This window comes from Uranotaenia lowii, chromosome 1 (genome assembly GCF_029784155.1).
Source record: "Uranotaenia lowii strain MFRU-FL chromosome 1, ASM2978415v1, whole genome shotgun sequence".
Lineage (NCBI taxonomy): Eukaryota > Metazoa > Arthropoda > Insecta > Diptera > Culicidae > Uranotaenia > Uranotaenia lowii.
The window spans coordinates 10797959-10822090 of NC_073691.1; the positions used below are offsets into that span (position 1 = coordinate 10797959).

The following is a 24132-nucleotide window of genomic DNA, read 5'->3' on the forward strand; positions in this document are numbered from 1 at the left end:
GTCTTCAAAACTGCTCTAAACATAGATTTCATATACTTTATATGAACATCATATGTCACACATAAATTGTATATTCAATACATGAAATTTATATCATATTGACTCATACATTCTATGATTTTCGTCTATGAAAATTTCCACGTATTCAAAATGACCACCCTGAAGAAAAATTAGTCTGCCCGTTTAAGTATAAACATTTTAATTAGGTATGTATTAATCTATTAAAAATAAAGCATCGATTATTGATTTCTTCTGTTCTCCCCTACAGGAAGCTAATCCCTGACGACTGCCATAGGAGGCAAGGACATCGGCCTGCTGTCCAACAAATCCGTCGATATTGTTCCTTTAACGGCGTCTTAGCTGGTGATTGATAGCTGGTGGGGAACGCGAGACATGTACGTATTAGGCTTAGCATTTTAAATATTTCATTCTTATAACAATAAATATTTCAAAAATGTTTCGAGCCAACACCTCACAATTTTTATTTCGCTCCAAAAACTTATTTCAACAAAATAAAACGCCTCCGACTAGGCAAGCACTTAAACGCCTAGATGTAGGCAGATGTTCGAGTGCAATGTAGGCTCATTTATTTGTGTGGGATTTTACCACTTTTATTTGACGCATATAAAAGTCATAATTTTGAATTCTATATGTATAGACACGTTATTTTCAAATGGGAATCACATTGCAAAAATCTATAAGACTAACACATATCCCCAATATGTGGATTTTTTGTACGGGATTTTCATCCTCTGGGATTATTCATCTCTAGAAACATCCTTCACCCCAGTACAAGCTTATGTTTACACAAACACGCGAATTGCTTATTTTTCTGCTACTAAATTTCCTGATTAGGTCACTCGATCTACGCTGAAATGTAAAAGAGTCTTAGTTTACTGGAACTTACGACACTATTAATTCTACAGTTGATCAACTTAAACTTAGGGACTGCACGGAAAGTCCCTAACTTACGACGAGTAGAGGACCAATTTTCTCGCGAAAGAACAACCAAACTTTTTTTTTAGCTTACACCTTTCCGCTTTATTTGCCTATCCAATCATTCCACTTTCTCGGTTGTTTTACACTCGTACAAGATCGCTATTTATGGAAAAACTAGAGTGGTGTGATTAAATTTCTGCAAGTTAAGGTGCAATTATTTGAATACATATTTCAGTTTTTGTTGTTGTATCGTAAACAAGTAATAAATTGGGAACTTCTAAAAACATCATTCTAATTGGCGGCAGCGGCCTTTTGCTTCTTGGCCGCCGTCACGCACTTAGCCATCGTGGGCGATGCCCGGGTGATCGGATCGGTCATGAAGAAGTCCTCCAGCTTCTTCTGGTGAACATCGATCTTGGCCCCCTCGAAGCTAACCGAGGCGTTCTTCAGCATCTCGTCGACCGTTCGGAAGAAGTTGTTCTTCTCCAGCCGTCCGTAGCGCACCAGATGTGGGGCAATGTCCTCCATTCGGGATCGAAGCTCGTCCAGATTGTCGTAGGGAAGCGGGGCACCGGAAATCTCCGACAAAGCCCGGAGAATCTTCCAGTCTTCGCGAGCTAAACCGGGTGGCGTCACTGCGACCAAGGTTTGCTGGGCACGACCTTCGGTATTGACGTAGGTTCCCTGCTTCTCGGTGTAAGCCGCTCCCGGAAGAATTGCGTGGGCCAACTGAGCACCAGCATCGCCGTGATGACCCTGGTAGATTACGAAGCAATCCTTGGGCAACTGCTCTTTTTTAATAACACCAGCGTCGGCTCCAAGCAAGAACAGAACCTTGGGGCTAGAAGCTAGAGCAGCCTCGGCACCCGGAGTGTATCCAACGTCGAGAGCGGCCGTTTGGGCGGCGTTTGTTTGCAGCACATTCCAGACCTTCCAGTTGGCCTGTTGAAAAAATAAATCCAATTAAGTAGGTAAATAAAATTACGATAACCACATTATCATCACTTACATCCGCCGGTTTCAGCGAGTTGGCGAAAACGTGCAGCGCTGTGATGAAGGCCGTTCCGTCTTTGCGGGCCAACTGATCAGCACCAACGATGATCAAAGGTTTTTTAGCTTCCTTCAATTTCTTGGCGAATGGTTGATTACCGGAGGCAATATCACGCACCAAAGTCGCGTCGTTTCCTAGATGCTGAAAGTTACAAATCATAATTCATTATCCGACTCGGAGGACCACGTTCAAAAACCATTTTACCTCATAATCGTAGGACAGATTCACCTTCGGGCCCAGTACAGCAATGTTTTGTTCATTGTGAATATAGCCCTTACGCAAGCGCGTGTTCAAAAGTGGCGCCTCGTAGCGCGGATTCGTTCCAACCAGCAGCACCAGATCGGCCTCTTCGCATGCAGCAATCGAAGAGTTCAACACATAGCTCGAACGGAAATCAGTTCCGGTACCATCGGTAGGGAACTTCTGTTCGGTACACAAAGTTTCCGATCCCAGGCGGTTCAAGAGGTCCTTCAACGCCACCAGAGCTTCGGCATCGGCCAGACCACCAGCAATGGCAGCCACCTTACCTTTAGGTGCACCTCGCAAAGCCTGAGCAACGGTGATCAAAGCCGACTCCCATTCTACAGCCTCGAGCTCGCCGCTGGGATTACGCAGCATGGGAGCGATCAAACGCTGACGCTTCAATCCATCACAAGCAAACCGGGACTTATCAGACAGCCACTCTTCGTTGATCTCCTCGTTTTCACGGGGTAAAATACGAAGCACCTCACCAGTACGGGTACTAACAATGATATTGCTACCCACAGCATCCAATACATCAATCGACTCAATCTTACGGATTTCCCACGGACGAGCAACGAAGCTGTACGGTTTGTTGGTCAAAGCACCTACCGGACACAAGTCAATCACATTGCCAGACAGCTCCGACAAGAACAGCTTCTCAACATAGGTTCCAATCTGCATATCATTACCTCGTCCGGTCGTTCCCAGATCATCAACTCCGGCAATCTCCGAAGCAAAGCGAATACATCGCGTACAATGGATACAACGGGTCATGATGGTCTTGATTAGCGGTCCGATATCCTTATCCTCCACGGCTCGCTTTCCACTGTGATCGATATCGGTAAACCGAGACCGGTCTGAGCCGAACGCCATGGCCTGATCCTGCAGGTCACACTCGCCACCCTGATCGCAAATGGGACAGTCGAGCGGGTGGTTCATCAGCAAAAATTCCATGACACCTTCGCGCGCCTTCCGGGTCATCTCCGAATCCGTTTTGATACGCCAACCCTTCATGACCGGCATGGCACAGGCTGCTACCGGTTTTGGGGACTTCTCCACCTCAACCAGACACATCCGACAGTTGCCGGCTACGGCCAGTCGCTCGTGATAGCAGAAACGCGGGATTTCCACACCGACCATGGCCGCTGCCTGAAAAGACGTTCCAAATGGAATTGATGAAACATGTAACTCATTTTATGTAAGGGCAAAACATTTATCTAAATTTCGATAAAATTTATGTAATTCATATTTGCTTAGCTTAAAATAAGACTTTGGATTTGATTGAATGAGAGATCATACTTTATGAGTCTATGTCTATGCGGAGCTGGAAAAGGCATTTAAACGAGCTTATAGACGAGACAAGAGAGTCTGGAAAAACTCCTTGGACGAAGAGGGGAAAAAAGCCGTCGCCAATGGAGATATCCGATTATTGTATGACATTTCTTGTCGCCTTAGTGACGCAAGAACTAATGCTAGAATGTTGCTAGAATGCTGAAAGGCCGAGAAGGTCAGCTGTTGACAGACAAAAAATATCAGCTCAAACGTTGAACTGAGCATTTCGAACAACTCTTCCGAGGCACGAATAGCGACGGACATCAGAACCCGCAGTCGCATTAATGGCATCAACTTGGAAGCACCCTCGCTTGCTGAAATAGACCCTGCCAAATGTTGCACCGTCTTTTCGCTGACATTTGGGATACTGCATCATTCCTGACCGACTGGATGCAGAATATCCTTGTGAAGGTCCCTAATAAAGAAGACTTAACAGAGTGTGGTAACTGGCGTGGCATAACGTTGATCTTTACAACCCTCAAAATACTCTGCAGATTTATTCTGAACAGGATCCCGAAGAAAATTGACGCTAAACTCCGACGGCAACAAGCTGGATTTCGATCCGGACGATCATGTGTGGACCACATCACAACATCCCGAATACTGGAACAAATCAACAAATTCTAGGATTCTGTTCTGCTGGTGTTCGTTAAAAAGCATTCGACCGACTGGACCATGGAGACATCTGGGCTGCACTTAGACATAGAGGAGTCCCAGAGAAACTAGTCCATCTCATCGAAGCACAGTACGAGGCATCTTCGTGCAAGGTCTTGCAACCCCGATAACTGCTGGAGTGAGACAATGATGTATTTTATCAGCGCTACTTTCGGATGTGATCCGAACTGGATCGATGGTTCACCGAGCTGAGAATTGCCGTGGAATCCTTCAACAATAGAGCAACTAAACCTTGATAACCGGATATGCAGAGCAAACTCGCCGACGACCTCACCGGAAGCTCCAAGGTAGCAGGTCTCAAAGTCAATGTCGGAAAGACCAAGTCTATGGCGATCAACACAGAAAATCCCTCCAGTTTCATAGTAGCTGGGCAACAAGTTGAGAAAGTGGAGTGCTTCCAGTATCTTGGAAGCCAGATTACGCCTGATTGCGGTGCGGTACCAAGAAAGACATCAATTTGCATTTGCGTATTCTGGCAATTGGATCTCAAACGAGGAACTACATCGCCAGTCTCATCAAAAGGCGCTAGAAATCGAGATTCGGGAACGTAAGTGTAGGTGGATTGGGCACACGCTGCAAAAAGATGTGAAAGGGATTTTTCTTATCTAAGTTTGTGGCATATCGGCAAATTGAAAATCTAATTAGAGAGCAATTAAGACAGACATGAAAATTGATAGGTGGAAAGGTCAAAGTCACGAGGCACTTGGCGAAAAAGTAAGGCAGCGGATGGATAACATGCGAAAAAACAATAAGTAGCAACCATCTGATGTACCTGAACAAGTAGCACGCATCGATAGAATTGTTTCAGCAATCAAAACAGCACTTGTGAGCGCTGCTTGTGTGATTTTTTGCCCGGTCGAACGCAACCTCATGTGTTCGACCCATCTGAGCTGGTTGTGGGTAGCAATGTGGCTTCTTCGTCACTTACTACAAACAGCCAGCAGGTGCTGGGTAAAGAATCACACAAGCAGTTTCATGCTGTCGATAAAAAACAATGCCCTAAGCTCACAGTTTCACCATCTATTCGTTTCTTCTACCCAAAGCGCTCTAGCTTTGACCTTTCCACCTATCAATTTTCATGTCTGTCTTAATTGCTCTCTAATTAGATTTTCAATTTGCCGATATGCCACAAACTTAGATAAGAATATATCCCAGCGGCGATCAAAATAAGATAACGAAAGGGATTTTTAGAAAGGCGCTCGAATGGCGGCTAAGCCTAGCCGCTGTAATCCGAACAGTCGACGAGAACCTTGACTAGGACCAAGTAAAGCTGGCTCCGGATCGTCCATAGTGGAGGTCTTTTACCACGGATTTGAACAGAAGATAACATATGATCAGTTGTGATAACGGGAAGCGGATTGTTAAGCTGCTGCCGCAAGAGTAGAAACAGCAGTTTGCACCCGGCGGAAATCATGGAATCAAATACAGCACCAACTCCCGGTAAAACCTTCCCAATAACTGTCGGTACAGTTGCCTACATAGTACTCTTTCTGTGGGTTGGTGGTGTTAGCATTAGGAAGATGCTAGCCATTATATCCTTGAACGATGTACGCTTTAGTTTAGTAGAATTTAGATCTCTTCAAAGAAACATGAAGTTTCACTGAGATCCTATATGTGTGTGTTCGTTTTTTTTTAAAGTGAACTCCTCGATAGTGATATTCGTTGAAGTGAGACGAAGAGAAGAAAATTTCAATTGCATTCTTTCGTTTCGGCGATTCCGATTTAAACTTTGAATTTAAAAATAAATAAACTCTCTGGAAAATTTCCGGGGCTCTATTGACCCCGAACATCAAGCTAGCGATACTTCCCGCCTTCGGTTAAGAACGTCTTCAGATCTCGAGATTCACTGTTCAGCGTTGCTGAGGTCGAGTTTCGAAAACAATTTAAGTTCATGTGGCTTGATTTTTGTGAAGGCGCCCGCACAATAGCCCGTCGGACGTCGCGTCGCGTCAGCGTCGCGTTGACATTTCATTTTGGGGATACCGTTTTCCGTTTGAGCCATCACAATGGTGCGTCGCGTCAGTGACAGCATTGTACTAAAACGCTAAACTTGTTCTAAACAGCAGCGTTCTCCAGCGTCAACGTTTTTGTTTTGAAATAAATCAAAATTCCAGCGCGTCAGCAGGGTTTTGAATATTTATTTTTTATGCTTTTTTGTCAAAGTTTTACACAAAAATACTCAAAAATAAAATTATCGTCATTTTTCTGTGTTTTGTAATGTTAGGCACCCCGAGTTTTGTCCCAAAAAATCTGGAAATCCTTGTCAGTTGACGCTGTCTTGTGCTGCAAAAAATTCCCAGTGCGTCGCGTCAGCGTTTTAGTACTCAACGACAGCGTTGACAGCTGACGCGACGCGACGTCCGACGTGCTATTGTGCGGGCGCCTTAAGAACAAAAACCATGTAAGGTACACCGGGGCAAGTGCAAACGATCAACTTTTCCCTGTTACCAAAAAAAAAATTAAAAATAATTCTTCTTTTAGAAATTATTGTTTAGGCCCAAAATAACAATTTGACATAGATAAACTAAACTTTATTAATTAATTAAATACAACCCGAAATAGTGTGTTTTTGTTGCGCATATTTTGGCTACAAAAAGAGCATTAAAATCCGATTTTTCGTTTAAAGGTGAGTGTTTGGGACTGATATTCAAGTGAAAGCAGACAAATTACGATAAATTTTCAATATACCTTGAAAGTGGTAGAAATATTATTCACTTTTGTTAACCCACACTGTGGGGCTAGTGCAAACGACAGTACCGGAGTAAGTGCAAACGTACCTTTAAGCCATGTAAGTTCAGCTTTTTTTTATATCTATTATAGAGATTTTCAGCTTTCAGCTGGTTCATCTCTGTAACATCAGCTTTTTCAATCGAGTCTTTGGGGAAAGCTTCACTGGCCGTCACTGAACTGGGGGGGGGGGAAGATATGAGACCTCAGACATGAGATATGCGAGCTGAAACTTGGAAGATAAGGCATGAATCTAGATGCTTACGACCTGAGATTTAAAATCTGAAACATGAGACATTTAAAAGACATCAAACCTGAGACCTGAGACATTAGATATGTGACATGAGAAGTAAAACCTGAGACATCTCATAAATCACGGATCATGTCTCACTCATCACGTTCCATTTTTCAGTTCTCACGTATCATTCATAATTATCTCTTGTGCCCACGTCTCACTTTTCACCTCTCATGTCTCAGTTCTTTCTTCTCACTTCTGAAACACATGTCTCACTCATGTGTCATGTCTCAGATCTTATATAAGTCCACGTCTCATGTCTCAAATCTAGTGTCTCATGTCGCAGATGACATGTCTCAGGTTACATGTCTAATGGTCTCAAGCTTAAGAATTTGCTCGGTATTTTTTATGTTTTCCGCAATTAGTACAGTTTTTTACACGGGTTTTCGCATAAACCCTGTTAATATCCATATTATATAATATCCAAATAAAAAAAACTTTGTTGTAGTTAAAAAAAGTCTTCGGAACTTACATTGGAGCTAGATGCTGAGATTTTTTTTGAATTACCTACTTATCAAGAAATTGACGCCGTATGGCTTTTTATTTGTCCAAAATTTCATCGAAATTAACTTTAACTGTTTTATAAACAAAATGTTGTTTGCAATGGTTTTAAAAGAAACCAGCCAGTTGATTTTCAAGAAGGAAAAAAAAAACTTGAAACGTTGCCAATGCCTAGGCATTACCAGTTTAACTGCTTTTGGAAAATATCGTATTGTGTATGTATTGAAAACTATACCTGTTAGTATCATATGTAGAAATCTTTTAAAATATATATTGTGCTGGTTGATAGCTTTCCTACAAAAAAAAAAAACTCCGGTTTCGCATGATTAGGTTTATCTATCTACATCAGCAATAAGTTTCACAGAAAAGAGTTATTCTTTTAGCCTGAGTACGATATTTATCATTACGAATATAAGTTAATACAGTCAGCTTAACTTTTTGGTTTTTATTTTTCAAATAAAAAATTCTGTGCCGCATTCGAGATTGCAAAATTTTATCATGAATAGGCGTTTGCGCAATTAAAATAGATCCAATATAAAACAGTGCACAGACAGAAGATATTCTTCAAATAAAGCCTTCGTTATCCTTTTGCACCTTGTGATGAAATTGACAATTGCGCCGCAGTTTGCTGAAAATCCCTCCATTCCCCAAACCATATCCTACTCACCTGCAGCACAGTGGTTCCCGGATCCACCATCACTGGTTGGTCGTCGACAAACACTTCAATCTTTTCCGGTGCCTTGGCCGGAGTGGTGGCAGCCCCACGGGTGATCTGCTGCCCGGCGTTGCTTGCTGCTGCGGCTGCCCCAGGGCAGCGAGCACCAAGCACAAGTACCCTGGTCAACGGTGCTCGTAGCATTTTCGCTTATCGCTGCTGTTGTCCCCCTCTGGTTGTGCTGTTGTTGCTGTAGCGCGTAAGCTGTTGTAGGAAGCAAACCTTCCCAGATGATCCTCAAGTCTGCCGAACGACACCATCGATATCAAGGGAGGTGCAAGAAATGAAACAATAACAAAAATTAACACGCACGTCCGCTGCTAGAGATTTTAAAAATTACATAATTTTCCAACAAAAAATGATCAAATGAAGCGAAATTCCGGCTCCGGGCTGGAAAACTTCCGGTTCCGTTGGGTACCGAACACCGGATTGAACTGCGGCGGACACTTAGCTGGTGGAACTGTCGCGGTAAACTTAGCACAGTAAGCCGGAATTTCGTTCCTAACTTCTATCTAGTGAATTAAAAATCGGGATCGTTCAGCAAAGGAAAACTGCGCTCACCTCTTCTCCGTAACCCGAGAGGAAGATTTTTGACGTGTTTTGACGTCTTCTCGGTTTGGGTTTTCGCAACCACACTGAATGAAATGCAAGTTCTGTTTTTTCATTGTTCTTTTTGTCGGATATAAGAAGAAGGTCCAAAAAAGATGCTGATTCGTGCAAAAAACTTTGAAAAAATGTATGTATATATGTATGTATGATCCAACCAACGACCCCCTGAGCTGGCAGGTATGTTATGCAAAAGAGCCAATATTAATCCGTTTGATTAAAATTGTTCAATCGCGGGTGCTGGTGGTGTTAGCTCTATTGGAATTCCAGTAACCCATTTCAGAATGGCAACTGCACATCCCGAGGTTACTTTCATTGCCTATAAGCCCCGCCCAATCATAGCCACATGACCAAATGGGTCATGTAATTATGATTAGACTTTCCGTCTTTTATTGTTGACATATCCAGATGCTAATTAGAAAATAATTGCCTAATTATTTAAAATTAGTACCCTAATATATCCAATAAAAGATGGACGTGTATTTAATTTAGGGGTTTGATTAATTGTTTTATTTTTAATGTATTATGGATATAGATTAATTTTGTGGATGAAGTATAGAAAGACAATTATTATGAAAATATTTTAATGCTGATTGGAGTAGCTAGAACTTATAAAAACGTCATATGCTAAATGTGCTCATTAAAATACCCGGAAAATAATAAAAACTTGGTACGAATAAAATTTAATATGAAAGAAAATTGATTTCTAACTGGTGGCTACTAGCTCCTATTTGCATAGCAGCGGCAACTAGCAAAAGTACAACTATCAAAGCTTCGCTTGAATGAACTTCTTTTCGAGCTTACTATAATCATTAGATAGTGAGAAAGAGAAAAACAAGCTACATAAAATTATAAAACTCTCGATCCTCCTTTCTCACTCTGCTTCAATTGGAACTGGGCAATCAATCAATTTGATCAATTCCGACCATATGAAAACCATGGTGAAACATAAAAGAAGTTAAAAAATAAAAAAAAAACTAAATGGAACTCTCTCACCGGTATTATGGCTTCCTGCTGTTGACTGCCCGAATAGCAAGGACCATGGTTTCAAAATAACCGAACAATGATTTCCAATTTAACAATCAACTTTATCGTAGTATCTAAATATCTTTTAACCGCATTTAATTATGAAATCACCATAATTTTCAAAGTTACTGTGAAGAACATGGTTTATTCAAAATATTTCATAGTTGCCGAAAATGACAGAAGCACGGTATTACGATAATTTTCTTGTGATTATCATTGTTACAATGTACTTCATGGTAAAATGAAAATCCAAACGTAGTTTAACTTAGGCAATTTATTCATATTTACAATTAACCGTGTAGAAGCCAAAGTTTACGCGCGCCATTTTTCATACGGAAGACTTTCTTGTGGTCGGAACATTTTTGTTCAGAATAAGTTAATCCGGACAAATTAGGTTATTTTGAGCGGTTATGACGGATCGGAAAGCGATGCGCCAATCGGCGGTGGTGGTGGTAAGTACTTTTATTGTATATTTTTTGATTAATAGACTAATAAAACCTAAAAAAAATATTTCTTTCTAGATGCTGACGCAGTTCGAAATTCCGGCGAGGACACCTTACATTGGCAGAGTTGAACCAGATAGAGGTCCGGATCAAAACGTTAACGAATTCTATATTCGGGGCCTGATGCTTGAAGACGAATAGGAATGCTTGAAGACGAATAGGAGACGGCTAAGGATGGCTTGCCGAGCCGCCGGTATCATTAAAGATGGTTCTTGTGTGAGACACATTGAATGTATTGGTTTATCGGTACATTCTCCCAGAGCACAAGTGAGCATCTACGACAGTCTCGGCGCAACAGCGAGCCAAGTGAGTCGCGACACTGGACCCACAGTTCGGTGGGTGATCTCTGTTGGCGAGCCACGTTGCACATTTGGCGACCGACAGGACTTATTTTTATTCTAAGTGACTTGTTATGTGTGACGTTTGTGTGTCTTTTACAAGTAAGAAATCGTTTTCCATAATAAATCGAACCTACAACAGAGATCACCCACTAGGGAAAAAAACACGTGGAACTCAAAGGCGGAGAAGAACGACCAGTGTTGCCAGAATAGTTGGTTGTGAGTATTCTTTGCATTAAACAAAAGTGAAAATTCATTTGGAAACAGGCGAGTTGAGAGGAAAGCCTGGAAATGCGTGTTGGGAGGACCGCATAAGTAGAAACAGCGAGTTGAGAGGACAGCTGTGGAACAAATAAGGCTAGTTGAGAGGACAGCCTTGAATTGCGTGTTGGGAGGACCGCATGAAAGGAAAAAAAAACAGCGTGTTGTGAGGACAGCTGTGGAACAAATAAGGCGAGTTGAGAGGACAGCCTTGAAATGCGTGTTGGGAGGACCGCATAAAGGAAAACAGCGTGTTGAGAGAACAGCTGTTGTATTGACAAGACTAGTCAAGAGGACAGTCCTGAAAGGCATAAGTCATGTTAAGAGGACAACTGTAGTAGAAAAAAAGACAGCTTAAAAATGCGTGTTGGGAAGTCCGCATGTAGAAAAAAAAAAGCGCTTATAGAGGACAATTATAATAGTAAGACAAAAAGCCTTTGAATAAAAAAAAACAGCATGTAGAGATGACATCTGTGGGAGTAAATAGAGAGTTGAGAGTCTAAAGAATACGAATGAGGAGAACCACATGTGTTGAAAAACAGTGTGTCGATAAAACAGCAGTTATAGAAAACGGAGAGTTGATAAAACAGCCTTATAATTGGAAGTTAAAGAAAAACACACTTCTAGAAGTATAATGTGTTGGGCAAGCAGCAGTCCAAGTTGAAGCATAGGTTAATGATTTGATTTGAGAAATCATAAAAGCTAATAAAAGTTTCAAGAAGCGCATGAATACAGAGCAGCGCGTTTTAAAAAAAACTGCCGAAGTATTGAAATTTTCAGATGAAAAAGTATGATGAATGCTTGTAAGTTGGAGGTATTCCACGAAAAACATAATCTTAAAATGCTCAATGGATAGAGATGAACATTGTCTCGATAAGAAGAGTGCGTACTCGAACTGGCGACATAGAAAAGATAGCAAAACTAATTGAAATTCAGTGTAGACAGAAAATATGCATGGAAAACATAGTATTCTTAATGCATACAGTTTTCAATTGCTTTGCGGACAAATTGGAGCGCAAGAGATGCGTCAATCACTAGAAATATTTGTTTTTAAAATTTGGTAAAAAAAAAATATATATAAACAAAATTTGGTGAAATGTATTACGTTTTCCTGTCTATGCTAAAAATACATCAGAGAATATAAAGAGGAGTGGAACAGATGACATTCAAACGTCGAATAAATATCGAAATAATAGAGAAATATTGTTAACGAAAGTGATCAATAAGCAGAATTTATTAAACAACATGTCCGATTATTGAGAAGCAACTGGATTTAGTTTCAGCTCTTAAGAAAACGTTTGACTACTGCTGTGTGATGTGTCTGATAAATGAGTGAGCACTGTAGTAGCATTGAATGAGAAAAAAACTAATTTTTGTTGAGTCTATAATTGATTTATTGACTTTCTGATAGAGATGTTTTTTCGTCATATCGGTTGTGGTAAAAGTTTTAGTATTTCATTTTCTGGCTAAGAAGTACTGATAAGATCAAGATGTATTTCAATGATTTTTATAGAATAAAAGCGTGATACAGCAATACAGTTGATATAATCCCGATCGATTGCACACGGTTTTAAATTGTTTTAACCGCACGTCCAAACTTTGTAAATTTTTATTGAACACAAATGATGATTGAAAATGTAGGAGAAAAATAAAATTCATGGCAACTCTGGATCAAGTTTCTTGATTCAAAACAGGAGGAGATTATGCAATGATGTGTGCGTGAGGGACTTCTACCTCATGAAATATAAAAGAGACGACGAAGCAAACTCTCGAAGAAGGTTGCCACAAGTATAGATTTATTTTCAAAAACAGAATGTGTCTGGATGAAGTTTAGAATTTTGATATGGATTTGGAGAGAGAACCCTCAGGTGTTAGATATCGAACTGACAGTAGGATTCAGAAACCACATCGAACGAAAGTGGTTTCGAAAGTAATCCATTGTTTTATTTATAAAGGGGGGGAAAAAATTAAAGGACATATCAATTGTGTCGATATTTTTTTTTTTTAATTGCGCACTGAGATCGATTGTAAAAAATTATTCACTGATGAATAAACATTTGAGGGTGGCATTGCTACAAAGAATTCGTCGTCATAGGAATCTTGAATTGCCGAGAGCTCTTTGAAGTTTTGAGAGACGTCGTGTGGTTAAAGACAAGAAAAAGAAGAAAAATAACCGCAGCACATGGTTCTTTCGAATATTTGGGATTACAGTCTTGATACCTGAGAAAAATGTATGACGGAAGTCCGAGAGTCTGGAGGATTCAGACAAAATCTGGGAGATTGACATCACTGATAAGAAAGTTGTCAGTGAGAAGTTACTCTCCTGATAATGTTGTATGTGATTTTTTTTTTCATCTGAACTAAGGTGGATGAGAGCATAATGCTGAACTATGCTGAAAGTATCCCTGACTGCGTTCATAAAGACGCACATCCACAGGGATAAGAACAATGACACTGGACCAGCTGTATGTGTTGCAGAGAAACGAGATTTATAAAACATTTGATGCTATCATCGAGATCGTTTGATGTTCTCTCTCATGTGTCAATACAGAGAGAGAGAGAGAGAGAGAGAGAGAGAGAGAGAGAGAGAGAGAGAGAGAGAGAGAGTGTATATGTAGCTGAGTCACAGCAAAGGCATGCTGTGCTATCTAGGCAGAATTGCGAAGTGAATCCTTTGGGCTGGAACTGATATGAGAAGCATGGGGTTGAATACACGTTGGTGGTTTGAAAGGGTTTAAAACAGCACATGTGGAAACAAAATTTTTCTTCGGAGAGGAAGGGAGATGTGTGAGACACATTGAATGTATTGGTTTATCGGTACATTCTCCCAGAGCACAAGTGAGCATCTACGACAGTCTCGGCGCAACAGCGAGTCAAGTGAGTCGCGACACTGGACCCACAGTTCGGTGGGTGATCTCTGTTGGCGAGCCACGTTGCACAGTTCTAAGGAAAATTGACAACCGGTATATTATGTGAGCTCAAGGACCTGGTTCTAGTGTGGAAAAAAATGTTAATAAAACTTTACAAACATCATAAAAAGCAATAAAATATTAAAAAGCAAAAAATAAAATTTCTTTTGATTTAAATAGAAATTTTTTTTTCTTCATTGTAAACCATGAAATTGTATGGTAAAATCAATATGTACGTACCATGAATAAACCCTTATTTCCATCTTCGTTAAAACAATGGAAAGAAACGTACATTCATGGTTTTATTTTGAAAAACTGGAAGCTGTAAGAACCATGAATTTTATATTTTTTAGCTTTCCAATGTATGGGAAATCGCCATTTTTTTCATGGTCACGCTGCATAACAATACCCCTTTTTCATGGTTATTTTGGCCAAAACGATGAAATGTATGATCGTAAACTATGAATTCCAATGTGCATTCACGGTATCGTGGACGATAATAAGCATTGTGTAAACCATAAAATTTATCGTTTGTGAATATTAAATTCATGGTTTTTAGCACAAAAGTATCAAAGTGCTTCACCGTTTTTAAGCTTTTTAGCACACACATTTTAGCACAATTACAGCACTTCTTAATTTTGACCTGTTCTCTTATTCTTTTTCAAAACGAACATCGAATTCATTCATTCAAATAACAACGAATTTAATAAAAATTTGAACGCGATTCCACTTTTTACGAGAGCAATAACTCATCGCGCGACCGAATCATTACTTGACGCACAGAAATTCAGCGTATTTCACCAAATATTAATAAATTTATTGGAGCGGTAAAAACAAACAACCTAAACTTGGCAATGTTGCCAGACTTTTCCATGCAAAAAAAAAAAAAAAAAGAAAAAAAAAAACTTTGAAAAAATACTCCAAAAATTAGTTGAAAATTATTCAAACTTTTAAATTTCATTTTCAGCATATTTTTTAAAATGTTAATTCTTGGAGAAAGAATATCAGAATTAAAAATTAATAAAGATGGGTGCAAAATTTGAAGATTTTTTAAGGATGCTGGAAAAAGCGAAAGTGAGCATTTTTGCTATAAGAAAACTTTCATTTGAGATTAATAATTAAACTCAAACAAATATTTCTAGAGTTTGTTTTGATTAGGTCGTAAGAACCACTTGGCATGTTTTGAGAAAATCGATGTTAAAGTCCCGAAACACCTTTTTAATTCTTACTTTGTTGTTGCTGGTCAAATTCGTCTGCAAATTCGAAATTTAATCTAAAACTGAACGCAGAACATGATGATGTACTTGAAACTTGCATTAATTCAGTCCTTATGAATGAAGTGGTACTTACGACATATTGCATTTCTCTTCTGGCTCAAACGTCCTTTTGATCAATTGATAATTCTGGTAACCAAAACTGATCTGATAGGCCCAAATTCTCAGTTATTCATTCGGAGTTGTTTGATGAAAGGTTTTAATTGACAATCCTATCCAATTAGTACGCGGAAATGATTGAGCGATTGCCTTTGTAATTATTGCATCGTAGGACTTGCCGTTGGGAGTTCGCCCGGACATTTTCGACCACTACCATTGGCGCTACTGGCCATTAAAGGAGTGTAAAAAAGCATCGCACATCTGTTTTGATTATTTCGTTTGCCTCTGTAATGAAAAAATAATACTAACTATTCACACAGTGGAAAAAGAAGCTGATGGTACTCACCCAACACAAATTTAGAGCCATTTATTTTATTAGGACAGCTAAGATCACTTCTGGACACAGTTTTCGTATAAATTTACACGAATTTTCATTAGTTGACAAAAAACTTTACCACTAACCATACTGACTGGACACTCGATTTCGTTTTCTGGATAATTTTCCCAACAGTACGCAATGTCGATTTCAGAGTGCGCATCGATCGATTTGAAGAAATGCTATCCCAGTTAGGAAATGCCACCCAACTTTAAAAATAAAACACGCAATTTCTACGATAAAATCGGGCTAAACAGGGCCATTTTTCCTACAGGGCATTTTTTGTCAAATTTTTCAGGTTCGCCACCTGCTGTCGGTATTGCGAACCGGCAAAATCTGACAACAAAAAATTAGACAGAAAATGGTGGAATTTTTGTTTTAAGTGTCATGTCAGTGTGGTCAGTGACTTTACGCAACGAAGCATAACGTCGTAAAAACCAACCTGACAAATTGTTTTTAGCGACCTTTTGCATCCCGGCAAGTACACTGTAATGCAAAATGACGCAAAAACCAAATTGCACTGAAAAATGAGAAAGTCATCATACGTCCTAAATTCAACATTGTACAAAAGTTATTTAATGATAAAATGAAACCAATTTTTTACCAATGATAAAATACATGCTTATCAATCGTTTGCAGCAAATAACTCAGTTTTGTTTATATTGGTTCATACGACCTAATCAAAACAAACTCTAGATTTCATTTTTTTTTTGGTTTTTCGTTTTTAAATATTTCATTATTTCAATAATGACGCAAATTGTATTTTTGGGTTTGTTTAGTTCAATTTGCAGCCAAAGGTGAACAAATTTTTGAAAAATAAAATCATATTCCAGAGCTGCAAAAATTGTACAATAAACTTAAGGTTGGAGTTTGTTGCAGTGCATTTCGTTACAAAAATCGTACCGCTGAAACGAAATTAATACTTTTAGCACTGGGGCAATCAAATGCAAACATGCTACACACTAAATTGCATATCGATTCTAAGTTTTAAAATTACTCTTTTATAATAATTTATTATAATGTTTTAACATGTTTTGGTTTACTTTTACTTCTTATCTTTTAACATTAAAGTGTTTTAAATTAGGCCAATTTTTTTAGTAGGAACGTTTAAGGTTGAATATGATGGGAAACTTATCATGCTATCGCCAGAAATGTTATAAAATAAATTTTATTTTATTTGAGAATTTCCACCTGAGATTCATTTAGCGTGTAACAAGTCATTTTCCAAAAAAAAAATCCAAACAGAAAAGTTTCGTCATACGCGGGGCAGTGAAAAAATCGTGAAAAAATCAAACTAGAGAAAGTGCGACGTGTGTTTCCTGTGTAAAAATCAATTTCATTGCCCGGAGCAACGAAATTTCGAACCATTGTCCTGATAAGCTACGCTCCGATGGCCAAGCGCTACTAGAAAAACTTTCCCTTCCTCCGAAATCCCTCGTTCACGTAAAAATATGACTACCCCCGAAAAAGATAACTGTTCCCCTTCCGGATCCGGTTCCAATGCCTCCTCCGCGCACTTTGCTCTTCATGTGGCCCTGCAAACGATGAAAGAGCGCTGCCAAAGCCTCCAGAAGCGTTTGGGTACCTTGGAAGAGGAAAACCTTAACCTCCGGATGGCTCACAGCAGCAACGTCCAAACCCACTCGGTCGGCGGTCTATCGTCGGCCGATACTGTCCCGGAGCGTCGTGTTTCCAACCAAACCGAGCTGGAGGTGCTCCGGGAGAAGGTTTCGGAACTGTCCCGGCAGAAGGTGCAGTTGATGGACCACATCTCGATGGTGGCCACCGAGAATCGGCAACTGTGGAGTCGGCTGTCCAAACTAACCAAGGATCAGCATCAGCATCAACCCGGATCGGAACAATTGAACCCCCAGTCGCCTCAGCAGCAACAACAAGCACTCGGTGGTGCCTCAGGGGGAAGCTTCAATCGGGGCGGTTCCCAGAATCTGATCCGCTCCAAAACGTTCACCAAGAATGCACCGAATCCGAAGCTACGGGAAAGGTTGCCGCGGGAGGGCGAAGGACGGGTTCGTATGACGCTAAATTTTCCATCATTTTCTGATCAAAATCTTTATAAAATATGCAAAAACCTTCAAGTAAACTTTTAAAACCACCTAATATGGTTAATAGAAAAGAAAAGGTTCTTTATACCGGACAGTCCCAAATCTTATACAATGAATGGCTGTATTGTGGGCAATTTCGCATATTATCTCCTGAGAAGCTGTGCAAGTCGCAAGTGCAACAAATTAAAGGCTCCGTTCAATATCGAGAAATGACCTCAGAATTCCTAAGCTTTAGACCTCCTTTCCTCATCCGAAGATTTAGGTATTGACATAAACGATTATTATTTAATTCGCAAGTAAAGATCGACACATTTTTTGGAATTAATGGGGAATAGCCATAAATTGAATTTCGAACCAGACTCATTGATGATAACATTTCTGCGGTGAAAATCAAGGGAATCGAAATTGAAACATTTTTAAGAGGACTGAGACCAGTTCAAAATAAATTTTATTAACAATTCCCCATCGATTCCACCGTGATACAAAACCAACTTATGTCTTTTTTTTTTAGTTATTTTCGAAATAAGATTTTTCATTTTTACATGAGTACCGCGACCTTAAAGTAGAAATAGGCAGAAGAAGGTGACTTACAAATGCATTAAACATCGAGATCTTGTTTTTTGAAGAAATAATAAGATCGGTGAAATGCTTAAGAATTTGCTTGTGAAATACATCACGACCCGCTCCAAGTCATATGTTAATAAACAATAACTTAATTTTCTCATTATTCTCACGGTCTTGAAAATATGTAATTCAAACGTAAAATTCAAAACGCATATCAGGTATACATTTTTCGTTGCTCACACTGGAATTTAAACAAAAAGTACTTAAATAGGCAAAAAATTACAGAAATGAAGTGTTCCAAAAAACTTTGAAATGCAAAATTTTTGTCATTTTTTCACCATTGTTTCTTTTGTAATTGTAACAGAATAGAAGAATAACACAAATTTACCTAGGTTATAAGTTTCGGTTCATTAGCGATTTTCGAAAAAAAATTTAAAAACTTTTCGAAAAAAATAATTTTAACTCTTATCATTTTTGTAATTTTCGCAACTTCTGAAATTTCATCATTCTTAAATGACGGCCTTGACACAAATAAACAAAAAAGACAACTATTGGAATTTTTGTAAATTTTGTATTTTTCCGAGTTTGATATTATTATGGATACTATTTGTTTTTTTTTTTGTCAACTTAACCTTAAATGGCGAAAAATATCAAAAAAGTAAAAATATACAGAAATAGCAGAAATGGAAAATAATGAAAAAAGTGATGATTTTTTGTCATTTTGTTGTTGTATTTTTTGCAATTTTCGTGGTTTTTGAATTTTTTGTAGTTTTTATTATTTATGTCGTTTTTTGTCAAAAAGGGACAAAAGTGAGAAAATGACAAGATTTTTTTTGTTTTTCAAGAATGTTAAAACAAACAAAAATACAAATTTCACAAAATGACGGAAACAACAATAACCGAAAAATTATTTTGTTATATTTGTTTTCGCTACTTTTGTTGTTTTAATTTTTTTTTCTGTATTTTTTTTTATTTAAGTAATTTCTATTATTTTTGCCATTTCAATCGTTTTTATATTTTGATAAAATAAAAATAATAACAAAAATTTCGAAAAAGACCAAATTTGAAAAAAGTCTGAAACATAAAAAAACAAAAGTGTACTTTTTTGTAGTTTTATGCAATTTTTGCAGATTTAATAAATATTAGTTTCGCGTCGTTTTTATTATTAAATAAAAAAATTGTCATACGAAATGATTTAAAATGACTAAAATGACGAAAAATATCAAAAATGACAGAAATAGCATAAGTAAAAAAACAATGAAATAATTACAAATCTGACAAACTTTAGTTAACTTTTATTAGTTTTTTCGTTTTCAAAATTAATTAATTAATAATTAATTTACCTTTTTTTTATTTTAAAGAAATTTTATTTTTTATTTTTGCCTTTTTGTCCATATGATTACTGTTTTTTTTTTTCATATTAACTCCGCGTGAAATGATTCTCAGTTGACTTGTTTTCCATTTATTAGCTATGATTTAGAATTCGGACACTTCATTTCGGTGATAACTAAATACCTGGGTTCGGATAAAAACTCATGAACTGTTGATTTTTGCTTATTATTTTTGTTGACTCAAATGGTTAAGAAGTGTAAGGAGACTCTCCAGAATGCTCATGTAGTTCAAACCAATATCGGAGTGGAATCGCATGGTTAAAGGGCAAATAAAATATCGAAAACGCCGATTAAAAAACCTGTTTTCAATATTGTGTTAAATTCTGTTAGATATCAAGCAATCCATGAAGATTTATTGGAAATCATAGCAACATGCAAATTTATTGTCAGAGAAGGGAATAAATCATTCTCATTCAAGCTGTTTTACCAATCAGTCGTTTGTTCAATTAATCCGATTGATTTCAACAATATTATAGCGAGTTGAAACTTTGTCAACAGGTATTCTTATAAACATTGTTCCTTCAATTCCTTCACAGGAAGGACCAAGCTCCTCTGAGGACTTCCAACTGGATCTGGAAGACGTCGCGCTGCTTAACAAATGTGGTTTCATCGATAGCGAAATGGGAGTGGCGGTGCCACCGGTGATTCCGGAGGGGCTGATGGACGGCATGACGATGGGCTTTCTTGGTCAACCTCCGGAAGAGGGAGGAGTTGACGACGCTAACATGCTGACGATGTTCGACATCGAAAGCAATCCGGAAGCCAAACGCTGCACCGATTGGCTGCTGGAAATCCAGAAAGAGCTGCTCCGGCAGCAATCGGTGCTCAAGGTGGCCGTCGGAAGGGTGCAGATTAAGAAGGGTGGGGACACGACAATGTCTTTTTGCTTCTAATTATTGTTTTAATTCGCGTTTTTTCTTGCAGAAATTTGTCAATCGTGTAATCGTGGTGGTGATAATCATCCACAAATGGTGGACAAAACCGTTGAAGTCGGTACCGATTTAACAGGGGTTGAGCAGCAACAAGTGACTTTCTCGACCGAAGACTTACCACTGCCGGAAATTCCAGCAAAAGGTGCACCACTTACACCAGTTAACGCTACTGCTACAGCATCTTCCGCTACCAATTCTTCAACAATAGAAAACGAATGTACTACCATGAAGTACGCCAACATTCTGAAGGAGAAAACCAAAGCGGATGCCTTGGACAAAATGTGTCCAATGTGCGGTAAAATCTTCGTGCGTAACGTAGCCTTCGATGAGTTCCAGGAACATGTGGAGGCTCACTTTTTGGACGAAAACGATCTGGATCTGAGTCTGGATAGAACGTATGAGTACATTTCCCAGACGGTGGGCAATTTTTGACCAGACGGTGACGAGCCAAAACGAAGGATTTACTTCTTCAGCGAATTGTAGCGTGTGGTGTGTGGTCTAAGGAAGACGGTAAGCACCATCACCTAGAAACAAAAAAAGAGAGGAAGCAGAAAACAGGAAGCCAATTTAGTTCGCGTATTAAGATCCGTCTAATCCTGAAGCGGTAGGCTACGAAAGATGGCCAAATTGTGTAAGTATTGTTAAATTCACGACTGCAATTAGTGATGTAAGAAATTTTAAGTAAGAAACCTGATAACAGAGAGCCTCTGTTGTTGGTTCAAATGACATTATAAAACAAACCTAAAACCTTCAACCAACCTCGCTTCGGTCTTCGAGATGATTAAGCACCAATGATTATAAGATGCGATTTAATGGATTGTTTCATCTCAAATAAAACCATTAACAGCAAAGTGTTATTTATCATTCAGCTTACCATCTGACGAAAACGCGACACGCGAGAATTATTTTAGGTCCTAACTGTATATGTATTTACCCCTAAATTTAGCCAAACAAAACAAAAAACGATGCAACTAGGATTTGGCATAGTTGCTTTCATAGCCTTGAATTTTATATCCTATCAAACTATATTTAAACAAAATAAATTTCATTATGAATTCCTGAAAAGGTTGTTCCTGTTGAGTTTGAAATAGTAAAAAGAACAATCCTACGGTCTCAGATACAACAGATACAATAGTAAGCTTTTGATTTCGCCGAACACATTGAAGAAGCAAATTAGCAGCTGAAGCATGTGAAAATTACAAAAAATAACGTTTAATAATCTATTCATGGACTGCCGATTTTCTTAGCTCTAGGTACGTGGAACCTAAAGCTTCTTTTTAAAAAAAATGAGTGAAGATTTTTTTCTTAATTTCAGATGCCTTTGAAGATTTCGACATGAGAAAAGCTGCGTGAAAAAGTATCAATAAAACCTGTATTTCGAAAAAGAAAACGCCAATCAAGGAAACACCATGCCAAAGTATCCACAAGTATTAATCATCTCCGAGAACCTTCGATCAAGACATTCAACAGGCGATTTATTTTCTTTTCACTGTACATAAGACTAAATTTACGCGCATTGAACCCGACGAAAGATGCGGTAAAAGGCATGTTTCAGGCCAACTTTGGCGTAGAAATAGTCTTCAACGTGGTAGAATTAGTTTTCAGAAATGGCATTTCACCGGATCTGGAACAAAATCCGCTTAATCCGGAATCGTTGAAGTATGGGATTGTATTACCGAGAATTCATGCACTACAACTCTTAACTGTTTCTACAACTCAGCACTGGAACGCACCAACCATGTCAATTTGACGGTTCTCTTCTCGGCGGGTGACTGCTCCTGCAGCAACTCGAGTGCGTTTAAACTACAAAAGGTAAAAGCATTATGGGCTGCAGTTACACGCCTTACTAATATTTCAACTTTATAGTTTTAGCCAATTTTGTGATTCGGCAGTGAAGGCAGCAAGAGAAGCACTAAATTCGATCATGAGTCCAGGACATCTATACCCACTAAACCCCCGTCGGGAGTCCGAGAAGACTAATCAGCCACGATGACTCCTGATGCCATTACAATAAGGTGAAGCCGTAAGCTCGAAAGAGCAACCAAGTAAGTGCCGAACCTCCCATTGAATACCAGATTGAAATATAATTGTACATTTGTGAACAAGTTCGTATCAAGGCTGTCTCGGCCTAAAGGTCTTTTGGCGTATTTCTGGTACATTCGACCACGGTCTTATACGCGTTTATTTACCCATCTCACAAAGAAGGACGTGAAACATGAGACGATATATGTGACATATATGTGATAAGGTGAGGTAAGACGCAAAACGTGACAAATTGAAGGGAGATATGATTAGGAAAGACATAAGATTTGAGTTGTGAACGTTGAGACGTAAGAAGTGAGATTTGACAAGCTGAGGTGGGACGTGAGATCTAAGAAGGACAGGGATAACGTGCAGGATGTGAGACGTGAGAAAGTGAAGTGAGATGTAAGTAAAAGAGACAAAAGCCGAGTAAATAGAAGAGGCAAAACATTTTGGCAACATTCGATTTAGGCTACACAAAATTTACGAGTGTGTTGCCAAAAACCGTTGAAACTCACTCGCGACGACCGAACGACCGGTGTTTTTACCGCGGTGATTATGTAATTATGCGTTGCAGATGTAATAGCAATAACAGAGAGTCGCAAGTGATACAGAACGTCAATCCGCTATTGTTCTAGAATCGGCGAAGAGTGAATTCGTAGTGTTCACTGGAATTGTTGCCAGTTGAACAGATAGGAAATCATTAGGGAAATGTTGCCAATATGACGGATGGATAATCCAATATATCAATCACTATTGTAACCTCACTTACATGACTTGACGAAAATAAATATGATTATATTATCAGTTTCTGATACAAATAGTGCTCCGTTTTATTTGTTATCACAACAAAGACGAACGGGGTCTGTACAATCTGCACTAAAGCAGAGCACTGGCGCAGTAGACCGTATAATTCCTTAGCGACTCGTGTAGCACAAACTGAATAATATCAAAGAAGGAGAGGACAGGAAATCGCAGGCGGAAATCTTTGCAAAGAGGATTTCTTAGGTCTCCTCTACTGAACTGAGCAAGGTTGTGCAGGAGCTAGGAAAGGTTGCTAAGGGGGCAGGGAGGAGCCTCGCCGCAGATGGGATCAGTGAAAATCTCAGTAGCTCTCCGTGGGGTCGGGTTCTGTGAAAACGTCAGTACCACCAAGAGGCATCAAAAAGTGTCGATAAAATCTTGCAATGTATTTGAGAGAGTCAAAACTAAGGAGAACCACAAACATGGTCGTGAATCCGTGTATACGACACAATCTGCCAGAAATGAGAAAAGCCACGGACAGCACGG

At 39.0% G+C, this 24132-nt stretch overlaps 2 protein-coding genes across 3 annotated transcripts; one reads left to right on the forward strand and one right to left on the reverse strand.

The window, feature by feature from the left end:
• Positions 1–1006: 1006 nt before the first annotated feature.
• On the reverse strand, positions 1007–9180 carry LOC129747975 (NADH-ubiquinone oxidoreductase 75 kDa subunit, mitochondrial). 2 transcript variants are annotated; one of them, XM_055742433.1, is made up of 5 exons: positions 9040–9180; positions 8431–8721; positions 2195–3382; positions 1949–2131; positions 1007–1881 (listed from the first exon to the last, which is right to left on the reverse strand). In XM_055742433.1, the coding sequence occupies exons 2-5, from the start codon at positions 8620–8622 to the stop codon at positions 1231–1233; spliced, it is 2214 nt and encodes a 737-aa protein (XP_055598408.1). In that variant the 5' UTR covers positions 8623–8721; positions 9040–9180; the 3' UTR covers positions 1007–1230. The 2 variants fall into 2 exon arrangements, with proteins under 2 accessions (XP_055598408.1, XP_055598400.1); XM_055742425.1 differs by lacking the exon at positions 9040–9180 and adding an exon at positions 8819–9030.
• A 7903-nt stretch (positions 9181–17083) lies between these two features.
• Positions 17084–21883, forward strand: LOC129751540 (protein spindle-F). Its single transcript, XM_055747099.1, has 3 exons — positions 17084–17897; positions 20425–20749; positions 20813–21883. Exons 1-3 carry the CDS (start codon positions 17322–17324, stop codon positions 21250–21252), a joined length of 1341 nt encoding a protein of 446 aa, XP_055603074.1. The 5' UTR covers positions 17084–17321; the 3' UTR covers positions 21253–21883.
• The last annotated feature ends 2249 nt before the right edge of the window (positions 21884–24132 follow it).